Consider the following 18,357-nt stretch of genomic DNA (forward strand, 5'->3'; position numbering starts at 1 on the left):
ACTGTTAATGTGTAACTATGCAGACAAAAAATTTATTTATATGCATTATTATTTATATGCATATTTTGCAGTATGTTGAAAAATGTAAGCACTTGTTTCCTATGGAAAGGTATTATTTAATATATCACATTATATTTTCCAATATATTTATTATCCCACTATATCAAAATGTTCAAACATAGAAAATTACATTTCTTATTTTACTTTTCATACAATTACAAAACAAATCATGGGTATTTTTATTTTTTTTTAATCTACTGACACTTCATTTTCTATTTAGTTTATATTAATACATTTACATTCGTGTAGATTTACATGAATACTCACTAATTTGCGTTATATGGCAGGCTGGTGTTTTTGTAATGCTCATTGGAAGCACTAGAAGCCGCTACAATCACACACGCACGCTCTCTCTCTCTCTCTCCCTCTCTCTCTCTCTGTGAACAATTGTCAGAAAAGCAAATGCCAGCTACTACATAGCGCGTATATCCATGCAACTAATGACGGTTGCCATCGATTATTTATCGGCCTGCATTTTGGGATGATGGCGATGATGAAGAAGCGCTGCTGAAGCTCCATAAAGCGTAAGATAAACAATATCGCAAATTACATTTAGATGTCATGCTAAGTGGTTAGCAGGCTGCCTAAATTTCAGTTTGTCTGCTGTCACCACAAGCTATACAAACCTTAACTCTTTATCAGTTTGACTAATATGTACTGATGGTAATCTGAACATTTTATGCAGTTATTGGCTTTATCGGTGTTTTCACGTGACAGTTGTCGCTTGTTAGTAGCACTATATGATGATGATGCATCTCATGCTAACACGAGATATTATATACATACCCTTTCAAAACATATAATTTATTTTGTTTTTTAAATGTTAATGTAAAATTTCACCAGCTGTCATTCAAATCTTGCATGAAAAACATGAATTACAGTTAAATGAAAGCTGACATGAAAGTCATTACAATGGGAGTGAATACTTGTTACTTTTTATTATTAAATGGCTTCACAATTGTGCGTCTTTAGGTACCAATAATTGCCCATCAATGGAACAAAATCTGCAAATACAAATCAAGCAATCAGGCTGCTTTCTATATTTTTTTATCTAAAAAGATACAGATATACAGTGCTGCTTGAAAGTTTGTGAACCCTTTAGATTTTTCTGTATTTCTGCATAAATATGACCCAAAACATCATCAGATTTTCATATATGTCCTTAAAGTAGAAAGAGAACTGAATCAAACAAGTGAGAGAAAAATATTTTCTTTTTCATTTATTTATTGAGAAAAATTATGTGAATCTTTGCTTTCAGTATCTTGTGTGACCCCCTTTTGCTGCAGTAACTGAAGTTTCTTGTAAATGCTGATCAGTCCTGCACAATAACATGTAGGAGTTTTAGCTCATTCCTTAGTGCAGAACCACTTAAACTCTGTGATGTTGGTGGGTTTCCTCCTATGAACTGCTTGCTTAGGTCCTTCCACAACATTTTAATTGGATTATTATAATAATAATAATAATAATTATTATGATTATTATTCATTTTATTTAACGGCGCCTTTCTAAACACCCAAGGTCACCTTACAACAAGCAAAACTAGTAAAAACTAGGGGTGTAACGATACGCATATTCGTATTGAACCGTTCGGTACGAGGCTTTCGTTTCGGTACACATTACAAACCAAACGATTCGTTGGACTAATCCTATTACGTTTGGAAAATAAAATAGTTTATAGTGTGTGAAATATAATGTTCTCAGTGCCACTGCGCTCAACATGGCAGCCCAAACAACGTAACAGGCAACGTACTGTCTGCCCAGTGATAACCTCCCCTTGCTGGGGTTCGTCAAAAGACGATGATCTTGTATCGTCGATAGCCAGAGATATTGTCAAAAACATAAATTATTGGCAATATTAAAAGTATTTGGCATTTCCAATTAATGTAGGCCTGTTACATTCTTATTTTTATTAGACCTATTATTATTATTATTATTATGAAGTTACTTTTATTATTCAATTAAAATTACAATTAATTTGCCCCGCAATAATTACCACATAACTGACACGCTGCGAGGATGAGATTAGGCTATTTACTCCTCAATTAAAAGGTCTTTTAAAACCGGTCTATTAGGCTATACAATAAATTATAGTCGTGTAATTAAAATATTAACACTGCAGTCATCGATAAAAATCAATGAAATAAAAAGCTTTTATTTCAAGCACCGACTTTCAAAAACAACATGTTTAACACAAAATACGTTTCTTCTCATTTTTTTTCACTGTGCACGGGTCACAAGAGAAATATTAAGGGAATAAATGAAAACAGCTATAGCCTATATCGTTATCAGCATATGTTGAAGTAGATTCATCTCTCATCGTCTCTGAGAGAATAAGTGATGTCAGATGCCAAAAGCTCCGTCATTACTCCATCATTCTGTTTCTACTTTCACTTTCTGCATAGTGAATTGACTGAGATTAAGATGTTCATCAGCATAAATATTGCACAAAGTTTGCATGCGTGATATCCATTGGCTTACCTTCATGGTTTAAAACAGAAATATTTCCAACATTGCACCGTAACCAATTACCCCGCCCCCCCGTATCGAAAACGTACCAAACCGTGACACCACTGTGTCGTATCAAACCGAACCGTGAATTTTGTGAACTGTTATACCCCTAGTAAAAACAGTAACAATAAATAGACAAGTCCTGCCAGCATTACAAAATTCAACAGCACAACTGCATACATACATCATACAATAAAGGCTTACAAGGGCAATGATAAGAGCAATTAATAAGAGCAAATCATAAGAAAGGCTGGGAAAAAAGATAAGTCTTAAGACGAGATTTAAAGGTATGGTAACACTTTACAATAAGGGTACATGAATAATCATGTACTAATGCCTAAATTAATACTTAATTCATCACATACTAATGATTATTAAAGGCGTTAACTAATTATGAACACGAGAACTATCCTTAACTACGACTGGAGTCATGCATGAATAACGGCAGCCTTAACTACATGTTAGTACATGTTTGATAGTTAATGCATTAATTAACATTTATGGGTAAATTAATACATACAGCCTCTTTAAGAAGGAATAAGAAATACTCTGACTTTGAAATTAATTTAAATAATTTAATACTATCATAATTTGAGCATTTGACATCTTCAGCTTCGTCATAAACATTATTGGGTGGCAAAGGATTAGTTGATCCTCCTCATCAAGTGTAGAAAATGCTAAATACAGTAATGACTGATCTTGTCTGTTTAATGTTCTTCTCTTTCCTTTAAACTTCCCCTATTGTGACTTATACATGGATTAATAAAAAATAAAAACCCACAAAGAACATTTGTAGAACAATTCCTAATGCTCAAACTGGAAAGAATTCACTCTCCATCCAGACACAGCATCCTGTACCTCCGCTCTCTGACTTTTGAAAATCCACACAGCATCTCTTAACCGGGCTGAATACCGTATTGACCCGAATATAAGACGATGTTTTTTTCTTGGAAATACATCTGAAAAAACGCGGTCGTCTTATATTCGGGGTCTAGACTTTGACATGTCAATAACACACCCACAACAATAGACAATAGGTGGCGCCAAAAACGTGAAATATGTAATGTAATGTGTGCTAAAGATCGCAAGTGAAAACAAAAGAAAAAGAAAAGCTTACAGCGGCATGAGTCGTGACTGTCATGTTAACCTGATGGGAACAAACTTCCTCTGTAAGTGATTTTAAAACATAAGACAGTACCCAGATTTGAAGACTACAATAAGATTTCACTTCTACTGATAATATAATTTTGGTAGGCTACTATGAGATGGATAGCCTAAATGTTACATAATTCAGATGGGCTACCTGTTATTTCAATGGTATATCAAAAAGTGTATATTTTTCAATGTCATTTTTGGTACATTTTACCAGTATTTACTATACTTTAAAAACAAAAATTAAAATAGGAAAAATATGCAATTTGAAAATAATAATAAAAAAAAAAAAGTGTTTTACAGAGAGAAGAGGAAAAAAAAAAGAAAAAAAAAAAAAAGATTTGGTTTTCAAAAAGCCTTTTTCCAAAAGGTACATCTGGAAAAAAGGGGGTTGTCTTATATTCGGGACAATATGGTACTCGCTGTGTTAGTACGTGTGTTTGATAGAAAATATAACATAAATCATGAGCTGAGTTTAGTAAGTAGTTAACAGTGATTTCATTATGATTGGGCCCCCTCAAGTAAAGTCAACTTTAACAAACCATTAGTTGATGTTAGTTACTGGGTAGTTAATAATGAATTAGTTATGTTGGGCCCTCTCAAGTAAAGTCATGTCAAAATCAACTTTAAAAAGCCATTAGTTGATGTTAGTGTATGGGTAGTTAATAATGAGTTGACACAATGACACATTAACAAATTGTCAAATTAAAAACCATTAAACATGCTGTAAGAGTGTCCTCCTTATTCCTTTACACCACCAATACAACAAACAATGATTTTTAGTTATTTTATTACTCATTTACATAAGTTCACATATATGGACTCAAAAGAAAGTCCAAACATAATGTTACCTCTAAAGACACACAGAAGGTCAAATATTTCTCGTCCAGAAGCTCAAAACAATGCTGTTAATTACTGTACTTAACTTTCCAGAAAAAAAAAGGGAAATGCAAACATGACTTTAATTCGGTTTACGAAAGCAGACAATGTTTATTAGATTAAAATATCGACATTACCGTAACAACTAACCTTCCGTGCTGAGCGAGTGCCTAGAGTGCGCCTCTAATGAGTGTCCCACCAGAAACAAACCTTACAAGACTTGTCAACTTCTAAGTACGAATGTCCCAGGAGGACTGAACGCAGCATAACACCTCTGTGTTTATTATAGAGGTGGGAGGGTCTGTTTTGGACATCTGGGCGTTTCAGAGATCACACGCTCTGTATGCGTGGATTGCGTATAGTCATTCGGATTGATTACCATTAGTAGCCTATAATCAGTTTTACTACAAATACCATGGTGAAGCTAGGCTAGTATAGCAAAACTTTAGTGGTTACTTTAGTTTTACTTTAGTTATTTATTTGTAGTAAACCTTTATGTAATTTTCATAAAGGCTAGCCTACATATGTAAAAACTAATTAAAACATTATGTAATTGTGTGCAGAAATGAACGTGAGTAATTTTACCTGACGCTGATATTACAATAGCCTGTCTTTATTCGGACGGGATTAGTTTTCTAAACTACTTTTGAGTTTCGATTCTTATCACCTGACGTCTGTGATTTTCATGTACCGATTCGGACGGGACTAACATCTCCGTGTTTATTACAGAGGTGGGAGGGTCTGTTTTGGACATCTGGGCGTTTCAGAGATCACACGCTCTGTATGCGTGCATTGTGTAGCCTATAGTCATTCGGATTTATTACAATTAGTAGCCTATAATCAGTTTTACTACAAACACCATGGTGAAGCTATATGGCTAGTATAGCAAAACTTTAGTGGTTACTTTAGTTATTTATTTGTAGTAAACCTTTATGTAATTTTCATAAAGGCTGGCCTACAATAAAACATTATGTAATTGAGTGCAGAAATGGACGTGAGTAATTGTACCTGACGCTGATATTACAATAGCCTGTCTTAACAGTTTACGTGACCTTGCTCTTGATTTTATTATTGTTTTTTTTTTTTTTTGCAAATATATCAAACATGAGCGAGGTAAGAGTGTCTACGGTAATTCACGTTGGCCAAAACACACAAGGAAACACGTTGTGAAAAACAAAAATATTACCGGCAATCACAGACATTTTGTTACGTGACGTGTATGCTAATGAAGGCGTACGACGAGGAGTAGAACAAATAAAGTCTTTTAATAATAATTCACAGAAGGTATCCAGGAGCATGGAGTATCACAACACATATGGCAAACGAAATCGCAGACAAACGGTGGAGGGAGAACACAGGCTTATATAATCAACGTAATTAAAGGGAGAACAGAAACAGGTGTGGGGCTAATTAACCAAAGAGGGAACAGAAGAAACTAGGTCAAACATGTGACACATTTGCATTCGGACTGGATTAGTTTTCTCAGAGAATCATCGAGTTTGCTGAAAAACAGTAGGTAATTTGCTCTGGAATTATTACAAAGATTGTGTGAGAAAAACACAGACATGGCAGATTCGGACGGAATTAAAATCACCAAGTACGTCTGTGAAACGCAAATTTCTCTAACGACCCCCTGTAAAACTAGTCCCGTCCGAATAGGGTTTAAGTAACACACATGAGTATTTGAAAGCAGCCATCTATCGTGAGCTTTGTGTATCCAATACTGCATTACAAATGGCATATATGCTACTTTGTCAAACATATGTAAAGGAAAACACTGAGATACCGGTGCCTGAAAGTGCACATTGTCAAGCAAAGTGCATGTTTCTTACAGAGCAATTGTATGCAAGTTTATACATTTATTCAATAGTGTGTTTGTGTGTAATTGGTAGAAAACAGAATGTGCTGTCTCTAATTGCATGCAAGTACCATCATGCATATGTGGAGAGAAAAAAAAAAAAAGTATTTAGTATCATAAAGAACATTAACATTAAATCAAAGATGTTCAGTTGAATCAGGCAGTGGATTTTCCAATCTTAAAAAAACAAAACAACTAAAAAAAAAAAAAAAAAAACAGTAGGCTGAATTTGGTTCTTTTAGCCATTTTTTTCTAGACCATAACATAGCTTCCCTTAGCTTTTTATCTATACAGTTTGTCTAGTTTATTTTGTTGTCTGGAGTATTCATATTTTATTACTGTCAGATAAAGTTTTTTTTTTTTTTTTAAAGATAAAAAGGTTAGTTGCAAAAGAGTAACTACTTCTGCTGTCCTATATCCTTCTGCTTTGCTATATTACTTCCTTTAGGAATTTACCCATTTTGTAAGCTCCTAGTTTCGCCTATAAGCCTTTTGTGTTTCTGCTCTGTTCCAGCAAGTTTTGATTAGTTAATACATTTTCTGATTCACCTTTTTATAGTTAATGAAGGAACTGTTTAACTTCCAAAGTGATGCTTTTGAGATTTTGAAGGTATTATTTTGAAAAATTATTTTGTGGTCAGTCATAGGACTGTTGCTAATAGTAACACAATATTATTGATATTGTTTTTGAGATCAATCAAAAATCAACTCTAGATTGTTTCGAACAGTTCTTGTTACACCAGATGTATTGCGTAAGCAACAAATGAATACTTTAAATGGAAAGAAAAAAACGCGCACAAATATGGGACTAGTAAATATTTTTCGCATGTCTGAGAGTTTAATAAAAGTCTAATTATGCAGTAAAATGTAAGTGAATGTACCTCAGCATTCTTCATACTACTATACATTATATTGTTGGATGAAACGATTTTACATCAAGTCTTTGAGATTTCTGGTTTTCCTTTTCCTTGCACCAGACACTCGTCTGCTGAGTAGTTGAGTAGGTGAGACTTTACTTTACATTTTTTGAACATCATCCCCTCGCTATTCCAGAACTTTAGCCACTCATAATTTCATCTCCTTTTATAAGCATCCAGCTCATCATAATTGTCATATATCAGACACTTCATCTTGTTTTGCAGCAAGCTCACCTTGTTCTTCAAATCTTCATCTTGCTTACCCATAAATTCAAGTGTCTCGGTCACGCTTACTGAACATCTTTAATTGTTGTCTCCAGAGATTGCATGCAGTTGATATTAAAGTAGCATGTTGATCTGCCAGTCTTGGGTCTTCATGAGGAGAATTTTTTTTTTCTTAGCTTATCATTTAATGAATTGACAGCCTATCAGTTAAACTTCAACACGTTTGCTATTTGTATATTTGTATTGAGTTGATCTACAGTATTTTTAGAGTTTACACCGAAAAAACCTTCATGGACTACGAATATCAAATCTTGCTGACTGGTTAAATTGAGCCTCAGCCAAAGTCAGTTTTAAAGTCTGCATGAACTGTAATTTGCAAACGACTTTAACAGAGCCTGCCCTGGACACTCCTCCAAGTTTGGTTAGCAAAAAAATATCATAATACTCCAGGATGCTGGCGAGGACACCAGAGACTGTATTTTTTAAATGGATTTCATGATGCTGAATAAACTGCTTTGCGAGAACAGCTTATCACTACTACTCACACTAGGCACAACCGAGCCTGTGCACATTTTGCCCCACTGACCTGCACTCACACTGCACTTAATGTTCCAGGCCGGAGCCTTACGATGGAACTTTTTCATTTGAAGAAAACAGGAAGAAAAGTGTTTTTGCTAATAGTAGATTCTCTTTTAGGGAATATTAACATATCATTTATATACATAAAACATGATATATTATTTAAAAAAAAGAAAAACAGAAGGTATTGCACTCCCAGAAGAGCTGAAACTTTGTTCTGTCCTTGAAACTAAAAAGAGATTAAGAAGTGACATAAAATGATGACAGAATTTTCATTTTTGTATTATGTTACAAATTGATCATGTGTCTGTCTTCTACAGATGTGACCAGTGTCATGGAATATAATGAAAGACTTGCTCGTTTTCGTCAGGGTCATGTCAACCCGTTTGACAGGAGAGAGATCGACAGCAGCACTGAGGGCAAGGATCCTCCAAAACATGGTGTGTCAACTTTTATTAAATATAGATCTACTCTCCTGAAGGTACAGGCAAATTATTACAACCCTTAAAATAAAGGTTCTTTATTGGCATTGATGGTCCCATGAAGAACCTTTAACATCCATGTAAGCTTTTTTTTGCACAAAAGGTTCTTAAAATGTTTTTCACACAAATCATTTATTTATTTTTATATTTTTTTTAAGAACTATTCTCTTAAAGGTTCTTTTGGGAACCTAAAATGGTTCTTCGATGGCATCACTGCAGAAATACCCTTTTAGAAAGTTTACTTTTAAGAGAGAAGTGTCTGTATGCAACCACCAACTTTATAGCAAACTACATAGCAAAGTCGTGGCAAACAACCATCCAAAATACCCTAACATTTTGGCAGAGACCATTTTGCATGGTTAAGCACCACTCATATTTTAGTGTACAGGGATGTGAGACTGTTAGAGAGAACAGTAAACAGGAACTAGATGACAGAAATGGTGACTGTTGTATCACTTCCTGGGCTGAACAGCAAATATGCACACTCACAAAAAGATACAGAGACTCAGTCCCCCTTTTCAGTTGGCACATTTGACATTCTCTAAAAACAGGTGTATGTGACAACATGCTGTGCTGTGACGTCTATGCAGGTCAGTCAAAAAAGCATCTTATATATGCATAATAGAACCATTTTTTTTTTTTAAATAATCATAAATGCTGTGATAACAAACTGACAATGCACTTCATTTATTTTTAAAGAAATAGAGTTTTAATAGTTCCCGTTTTATTGGTGTTTCAGCAGTCTTTGATTCTATCAGAGCAATTTCATGAAAGAACATGATATAATTGAAAGCTTTTATTCTATTATCAAAAGCGTCTCCTGGACTAAATAGTGTTTTTGTTTGTTTGTTTGTTTTCTGATAATTTATTGCTGACTTTTTTGAGATTTGAAGTTTTGAGGCAGATGTCAGTTTCTAGTAGACCACACTTTTTAGTATGATTTAAATCTTGTGGAACAAGTTGAAATTGGTTACGGTTTTTCAGTTTTTCGGTGTATAATAGGGATGTCACAATTCTCAATATAATATCGAACCATTCGGTACGACATCCACGGTTCAATACACGCTTGTGAATTGCGGTTTTGCGTTTAAATAATATCCATGTGTTTTATTTCTCTCAGAATTGGCTCTGTGTGTGTGTGTGTGTGTGTGTGTGTGTGTGTGTGTCCGTGAGTTTACGTGCTGAGATGAGGAAAGGCCTCCCCGGTTATAATTGAAAAAGCGACACACGCTGAGCATCTTCCCTTGTAATGACATGCAATGATACGCCTTTCTAAACTTGTCCAACAAAAGAGAACATTATAACTTGTTTTTACTTGACAACATCAGTTGAGTGTTTGAAATAACTTCCTTTTGTGATCTGATGTGGATTCTTATCACAGAATGAGGCCGGAAATATATTATATTCTGTAATAAAGGCTATGTGATTAGAAATGGTGTACAAATATACTTATTACTTAATCACTATGAAAATACCCAAGATGGCTTGAAGAATGCAAATAAGCCATATATTGTTGCAGGCGAGTGTTTATTGTCCTTACATTTCATCATTCAAAACGTTTAACATTATATCTTCTTTTTATTCAGTTACAGGCGATAGATGCCTTTATCCATATTAGGGATTTCCTGGAACATCATCACTGTTACTTCTATGATGCATATTAGGGTTGCTGCGATAGATGGTGTCGATGGTTTTACCGGTGTGAAGGTGCAACACTTGCCCACTTGCCAAGACGATGGCAGAAGAGTTTCAAATGACATGGAAAAGTGCCAGTTTTAAAAATATTTTGGATTTTGAAAAAAAAACGGTAAAAAATATTTTGACTTCTGCCATTTATCTAAGGTGATATTGGAAGTTTTTTTTTATAACATTAGTTTCTTATTTATTTGGTTCCACTGTGTTTGCTGATTTTTATTTATTTAAACTCTATTTTTTAATTTTACATCAAGTATGCCATGTCTTCAAGCTTTCTTATTCGTTTTGCTAATAAATGTACATTTCTTATTTATTTCAGTCAGGACCACTCTGTTCAAGTCAGAATATTGTAGAGGTCCTGAACTTTATGTTTGGCGGCAGGCTTCACTTTGAAGGGTTTAGTTCTGAGCTATCCAGGTTTGAACCCCCTAAAGCCTAAGCAATAGCCAGATATTTTACATGCAACAGTTGTATATTCCAAGTAGAGTAATATAGTACTGTGAATAAATTTGGACAATTTAGCAATGAGCTGGACAGATGATATATCTCTGTGGGCAGAGGCGTGGGAAGTGGGGGTGCTGAGGGTGCTGAAGCACCCCCTGTTTTTTTCTGTGGGCAACTGTTTAACCGTTGGGAATAAAATAAAATAAAAATCGATTCGGAGTGTCTATTTAAGTGCAAACAGCCCAGTTGTTGATTGGGATAGTCAAATTTGCAAAACACGGTCGTAAATCGTCAGATTCAGTGGCGCAGATGGTAAAGTGTGTGTCACGCTCCTTTTGACACGATCGACCGGGGTTCGAATCTACCTTTTGGCAAACTTTTTTTTCTCCCTTTTCAAATTTCAAATCACATCAGAAAAGCATTTATTTTTTAATAAAAATGAAGGAAATAATCAAAAAGTTGAAAATAAAGTATCGGTTAGGGTAGGTGTAGGGCGGGCTTGTCCCAATAAGGTGGCATCCATTTAATAATTTGAAATAAAATTAAAAAAATACACTCAATAAGTTATTGCATACTGTTTTATAATGTATTACAATGCTGAGGTGCAAATAATTAACCACTAATAATTAACCCCCAGCAGTTAAGTGATCATGAATCTGCGTAAGGAGGAGTTGGGGATGGAGGCGGGTAAGCGCATGTCTGTGCAACAGACTATGGCAAGTGTGAGTACAGATGAACTTATATATCTTATTAATTGTAGTGGGATGAATTACGATCAGCTGAGTGTTAGCCGTGGTCTCCCTGAATTATGCTTGAGCTCCATTCGTCACTCAAACTAGATTTGTTTCCACAGTGTTTACTGATCTTCAGTTTGTATAAACTTTGTGTAAGTTATTTGTTATTTTATATTAGGCTTATAACATTTTGTATTTTTATTGGTTTTGGTAATAAAGGTTCTATGTTCTACGTTGTATTTTGTTGTTGCTTGAATTTAATTCAAGCAATTGACGCAGAATTGCCGCTAATTTGAAAGTGAAAGTAAAATGCACACGGCGCTTTTACAAGCTATTTAAAATCATAGGAATAGCAAGGAAAAGGAAGGGAACACTACCCCCAACCCAGCCTTCCCCACAGTATTACTGGTGTTGTCACACTTCGATTAACCGGTGGGAAAATTTCCTCACTGTCACAACCCTAATGCATATGTGAATTTTCTGCACGAGGGCACCCTCTGGTGTCCAGTATGAATGAAACACACATTACATGTGTTTATAGCGCTCAATAATGGTCAATCCATCCTGTTTTGTGTAAAAATTGGAAAAATAATACCTCTCTCAAAAGAAATGTTAAGCAGACATATAATAATCCACACTTTTTCCAGTGTAAAGAGGTTTACAGAAGTGTTTTGCTGCTAATTTGTTACAAAAAAGCAAACAAACAAAAAAACACTGATGTGCCAAGCGATCAGAAGCAAACCGAACTGAAAACCGTGGTTAAAAACCGAGGTACGTATTGAACCGTGGACTAACTGTATTGTTGCATCCCTAGTGTATAATATTTATTTGGAGGAATAAAACATTACACACTGCATTGCAGTTCACATATTAATACTTTTGCTGGTAAAGGTAATTCTTCATTGAGTAAAATATCTTTATATATACAGTGTGTATATATATATATATATATATATATATATATATATATATATATATATATATATATATATATATATATATTAGTGCTGAGCAACGATTAATCGCGATTAATCGCATCCAAAATAAAAGTTTTTGTTTATATAATATATCTGTGTGTACTGTGTATATTTATTATGTGTATATAAAGACACACACATACAGTATATATTTTGAAAAGATTTACATGTATTTACATGTATATATTTATTAATATAATTTATATGATATATAAATATATTTAATATATAATCATAACACATTTTTCTTAAATATATACATACATGGGTGTGTATTCATATATACATAATATATGTGTGTGTATTGTGTGTATTTATTATGTACACAAAAACTTTTATTTTGGATGCGATTAATCGCGATTAATTGTTGCCCAGCACTAATATATATATATATATATATATATATATATATATAGTGGGTACGGAAAGTATTCAGACCCCCTTAAATTTTTCACTCTTTGTTATATTGCAGCCATTCGCTAAAATCATTTAAGTTCTTTTTTTCCCCCCCTCATTAATGTACACACAGCACCCCATATTGACAGAAAAACAAGGAATTGTTGACATTTTTGCAAATTTATTAAAAAAGAAAAACTGAAATATCACATGGTCCTAAGTATTCAGATCCTTTGCTGTGACACTCATATATTTAACTCAGGTGCTGTCCATTTCTTCTGATCATCCTAGAGATGGTTCTACACCTTCATTTGAGTCCAGCTGTGTTTGATTATACTGATTGGACTTGATTAGGAAAGCCACACACCTGTCTATATAAGACCTTACAGCTCACAGTGCATGTCAAAGCAAATGAGAATCATGAGGTCAAAGGAACTGCCTGAAGAGCTCAGAGACAGAATTGTGGCAAGGCACAGATCTGGCCAAGGTTACAAAAAAATTTCTGCTGCACTTAAGGTTCCTAAGAGCACAGTGGCCTCCATAATCCTTAAATGGAAGACGTTTGGGACGACCAGAACCCTTCCTAGAGCTGTCCATCCGGCCAAACTGAGCTATCGGGGGAGAAGAGCCTTGGTGAGAGAGGTAAAGAAGAACCCAAAGATCACTGTGGCTGAGCTCCAGAGATGCAGTCGGGAGATGGGAGAAAGTTGTAGAAAGTCAACCATCACTGCAGCCCTCCACCAGTCGGGGCTTTATGGCAGAGTGGCCCGACGGAAGCCTCTCCTCAGTGCAAGACACATGAAAGCCCGCATGGAGTTTGCTAAGATGGTGAGAAATAAGATTCTCTGATCTGATGAGACCAAGATATAACTTTTTGGCCTTAATTCTAAGCGGTATGTGTGGAGAAATCCAGGCACTGCTCATCACCTGTCCAATACAGTCCCAACAGTGAAGCATGGTGGTGGCAGCGTCATGCTGTGGGGGTGTTTTTCAGCTGCAGGGACAGGACGACTGGTTGCAATCGAGGGAAAGATGAATGCGGCCAAGTACAGGGATATCCTGGACAAAAACCTTCTCCAGAGTGCTCAGGACCTCAGACTGGGCCGAAGGTTTACCTTCCAACAAGACAATGACCCTAAGCACACAGCTAAAATAATGAAGGAGTGGCTTCACAACAACTCCGTGACTGTTCTTGAATGGCCCAGCCAGAGCCCTGACTTAAACACAATTGAGCATCTCTGGAGAGACCTAAAAATGGCTGTCCACCAACGTTACCATCCAACCTGACAGAACTGGAGAGGATCTGCAAGGAGGAATGGCAGAGGATCCCCAAATCCAGGTGTGACAAACTTGTTGCATCTTTCCCAAAAAGACTCATGGCTGAATTAGATCAAAAGGGTGCTTCTACTAAATACTGAGCAAAGGGTCTCAATACTTAGGACCATGTGATATTTCAGTTTTTCTTTTTTAATAAATCTGCCAAAATGTCAACAATTCTGTGTTTTTCTGTCAATATGGGGTGCTGTGTGTACATTAATGAGGAAAAAAAAAAGAACTTAAATGATTTTAGCAAATGGCTGCAATATAACAAAGAGTGAAAAATTTAAGGGGGTCTGAATACTTTCCGTACCCACTGTATATATATATATATATATTAAAGAAGAGTACTTTGGTTTGCTATGGTATTAGTGCATATTAAATAATGACCTACAAATTTAGACTCCATGTCAAATAAATATAACTTTTCTCTATATTGTTCCCACTTTTTGACTTGAATTTGATTTGATTTGAATTTTGCTGCCTGATCCTCATATCACATGGTGTGTATTTAGCTTTTTACAGTTAGTTCATTATTACCATGTTGTACAACTCAAACACACTTAACCACCGTTTGTACATTCCTTATGTTAAAGGTGCACTAAGCAATATTTGAAAAACACTTTTGACCACAGTGTCGGACAGAGTCCCAAAACACACTTGTAGCCAATCAGCAGTAAGGGGGCGTGTCTTGTAATGATAGAGAGAGAAGAGAGCACTCAATTTGAATGCACAGGACGGATATTAGCAGATTGACTATAGATAGAGAGAGATGGCAGATAAAAAAACATTAAATTATTTGTAAGAAACAAAACATTAAAAAGAAGGGTTACGATCAGGCAAGAGGTAGGTCCCGCATAAATATCGGAGCAGCTTTCCAGCGGTGGAGAGAACTGAAGGAGCGGGAAGGCCTGAAAGCAGACGCCAAAATTGCATTGTTTCTTCTTGATAGGTGAGTAACGTTGATTTTACTTCGTTTTACACAACTTATCCGTGTTGGCTTTTGTTTGAATATGCTTGTGTGTCATCTTCACTTGTTTCCACGATTGTGGTTTGCCGTGGTTGTGTACGTACGTGTGGGACGGAGATTTCAAAATAAGGTTGAGGTCCTGTTGAGGTATGGGCCCTGTTTGGTTTGGTGCTGTCAAATGTCAACATTGTTTGGCAAAAATTGCTTAGTGCACCTTTAATTATTACATGAAGACACACCATGTCACACAGACTTAGTAGCTAGTGTTGATGTATTGTTCAGTGAGAAACAAGAGTGCTTGCTCAAGGAAAGATCGGTGTGTGATGTGAATCAATATCATGTGTCCACAGAGGTGAGGTCGGAGATCTTTTCCTCAGAATCCAAAACTCAAAGATCAGACCAAGCAATGGATCTGGGCTTGGCCGAAGACCATTTCTCTCGACCTGTGGTAAGCACTTAATCTGCAGTTGTTCTGCTATGATAATGAGCAATAATGAGTACTTAGAATGTCTTGTGATCTGAGATTGCATCACATGGTATATTCAGCCCACAACCTTCTGGTGAGATGTTTGCCACTTATCACAGTAAGGCAATGTGTACTTCAGAAGGGTATTTCTCAAAGATCATATTAAATATCAAACATTTGTTTAGTCATTTCTGTGCAGCACAGTCCAAAGACGATCTGAGCCGGTTTTGGACAAAATATGACAACAATTTACCCAGTTCAGCAGGAGTAAGTAGATTATTGTACTCGTGTTAAATTGCCTCTGTGGGCAGATTTTCCTGTGTTGCATGTAGGGCTGGGCGATATGGCCCAAAAAATTATCACAACATTTTTTTTTCATATCAGTCGATATCGATAATTATCACGATAAATGACAAATCTTTAATTTTTTTTAAGTTTAAATCCAGATTTTTGCTCCAAAGTGAAAGTCGTAGAAACCAGAGCATTAATTTTCCTTAACGAAATAAATATCTAAATAGAAAAAAATAATTTATTAAGTTTCTGCATGTTCTAATGAGTATTATTGTTTCAAATCAAGAAACAGGGTTGGGATGTCTCATAATATTAATAATAGTAATAATAATATCACTTTTTTTGTCTCTTAGAAATGCACAGTTGATAATAGCTTGAGTTAGGATACAGAGGTAAATTTTTGTTCATTATCAAAATCATTAACATCTGTAAAAAAAAAAAAAAAAAAATGGCAACCTCAGTTTTATATGGTTAAATATATTCTGACCAAGTTTTTTTTTTTTTAAGCATTGGTCTCCCATAGTAGCATACATTTAAGTCATGATAAAAATATAAATATATGATTTTTAAGGTAGCCTATTTGTATGAAAAACAGTAACGTTAGTCTAAAAACATTCAGTATAAATGCACACATGCTATAGCTTAATCAAAAGTATAATTATATACCATTACTGCTATAAAAAAATTCAATGTGAAAATCCCACATTACTGCCACAATACCATGGTGCAGTGAGTGTTACTACAGTAAATTCATGGTAAATGATGGCGACGTGTAGATTGAAAAGTCTCTTGACTCTATCGTTGCACACAGTGTTACTCCTGTTTAGCTTTAAACTAGTTTAAATCACAGAGCCATTTGTGTTCATCACGGAATTCAAGCGCTTCACACTGGATCTCACAGCGCTGTTTAGTGCTCGTTTGACCGTCTCATCAGCGAGTAAACGCATCTGCTCTAGTGAGCTTGTGCCGCACGGCACTTTGAACTTTGATCCGAGTGGATAAACGGTCCATGTGGCGCGATTCAAGTCGCGCTGTTTCATTCCGCTTTTGGCACATAAACATTATATCGAACATTTATCGAACTCTTCATATTGTTTTATTGAGGAAAATTATATTGCGATAATTATCGTTATCGAATTATCACCCAGCCTTAGTTGCATGGCTTGCAGGAGAGAATCCATGTGGTGCTGATTGGTTGACAGTCTGTGGATGGTAGCCTCTTGCAAAACCACTCTAGTGGTGAATGGATAGCAGAAGCTGCCCAGATTTGCCTGGAGACTTGTGTACTGGTTGCTGGTTTACACAGTGATGCACGGCAAAGTTCTTCATAGAGCCTGAGTTTGCTTGAAGCAAAGACTTTGATCAGTCTTCACAGTGCTGATGCTATGAGAACTTCAAATCAAGTCAAATCACGGCCTGCACCGAAAGCCAAGATCTGATCCATGCCTCAGCACACTGCCAATGAATTGGTGTGATTCTGCTTGGGCTTCAGATAATCGGTACCACCCACTTGGCTTCTTGCTCTTTGGTGAAACCAAGAAGGAGCTTTGGTGGGGGCCCTGTTCACTCATGCTCCTACAATACAAAGTGATCCTGTGTCTTCATAAGACTTGAAATATAACAGTGCGTGACATGAAGGACTTTTGGGCCAATTTTGTAGAATTATATGGGTCCCGCGGCTGCCGAGGCAGCTCAGAGACTTAGGTCATGGGGGTTGGCAGATGGATCTGGAGGAGGGGTTTGAGATGGACATGGCATTTTCTTTGCCCTCACCTACAAGATCCAGCACCCTCTCTCAGGGTTCCGAAGCCTACTCTGCTTTTCTTCCCCCCAGAATGAGGGCACAAAGCTTCAACTGTCTTCTTCTGAGGTGGTTGATGTGACTGGCCATGACCAGGATGAGACTGGGGACTCTTCACCCCAGTCTATCCAGTATGAGGAGATGTTGGAGGTGGTGACAAGTGCTGTAGCAAAATTAAAGTAATTTTCCAAACTTGTACGTAAAGTAAATAATTTGGCCCGATTAGAAGCAGGAAGAATGTACAATAATTAAACTGTACGAGTGCTTCCTGCGCTCTAAATCCCCTACTCCACACCGGAGCCTTCCTTTCTTCCCTGATCTCCATGCGAGGTTGAAAGATCATGGGAGAGGCCATATTCAGCTTGCATATTCAGCCCCAACATCACTAATTATTCCAGCATTCTGGGGCTGAAGCAGCATGGTTATGTTGCGATGCCTAGGGTTGAACAGACACTTGCCAGCTATCTGTCCCCTAAGTCAGCATCGTCCCTCCGGCGCTACACACCAAGCCGCTCAAAACAACTTCAGCTTTGGTAGGTAAAGCTTTCATGGAAGCGGGTCAGGCTGGCACATGCCTGTACACCATAGCAGTGTTGCAGGCATACC

The 18,357-nt window shown here is 36.2% G+C and overlaps 1 protein-coding gene across 11 annotated transcripts in view; it reads left to right on the forward strand.

Annotated features, from left to right (window-relative positions):
• The first annotated feature begins 396 nt into the window (after positions 1–396).
• Positions 397–18,357, forward strand: part of def8 (differentially expressed in FDCP 8 homolog) — a 96,508-nt gene continuing 78,547 nt past the window's right edge. For 2 of the 11 annotated variants that reach the window (XM_058752386.1, XM_058752384.1), the window contains exons 1-3: positions 405–584; positions 8,499–8,618; positions 15,544–15,641. In XM_058752386.1, the coding sequence (XP_058608369.1) occupies positions 8,513–8,618; positions 15,544–15,641 (204 nt within the window). In that variant the 5' untranslated portion in view covers positions 405–584; positions 8,499–8,512. Of the gene's footprint in view, positions 585–8,498; positions 8,619–9,200; positions 9,251–14,540; positions 15,176–15,543; positions 15,642–18,357 lie in introns of those variants that run through there. The other 9 variants (XR_009267122.1, XM_058752381.1, XM_058752383.1 and 6 more) reach the window with 9 other exon arrangements.

Source organism: Onychostoma macrolepis, chromosome 18, assembly GCF_012432095.1.
Source record: "Onychostoma macrolepis isolate SWU-2019 chromosome 18, ASM1243209v1, whole genome shotgun sequence".
Classification (NCBI taxonomy): Eukaryota; Metazoa; Chordata; class Actinopteri; order Cypriniformes; family Cyprinidae; genus Onychostoma; species Onychostoma macrolepis.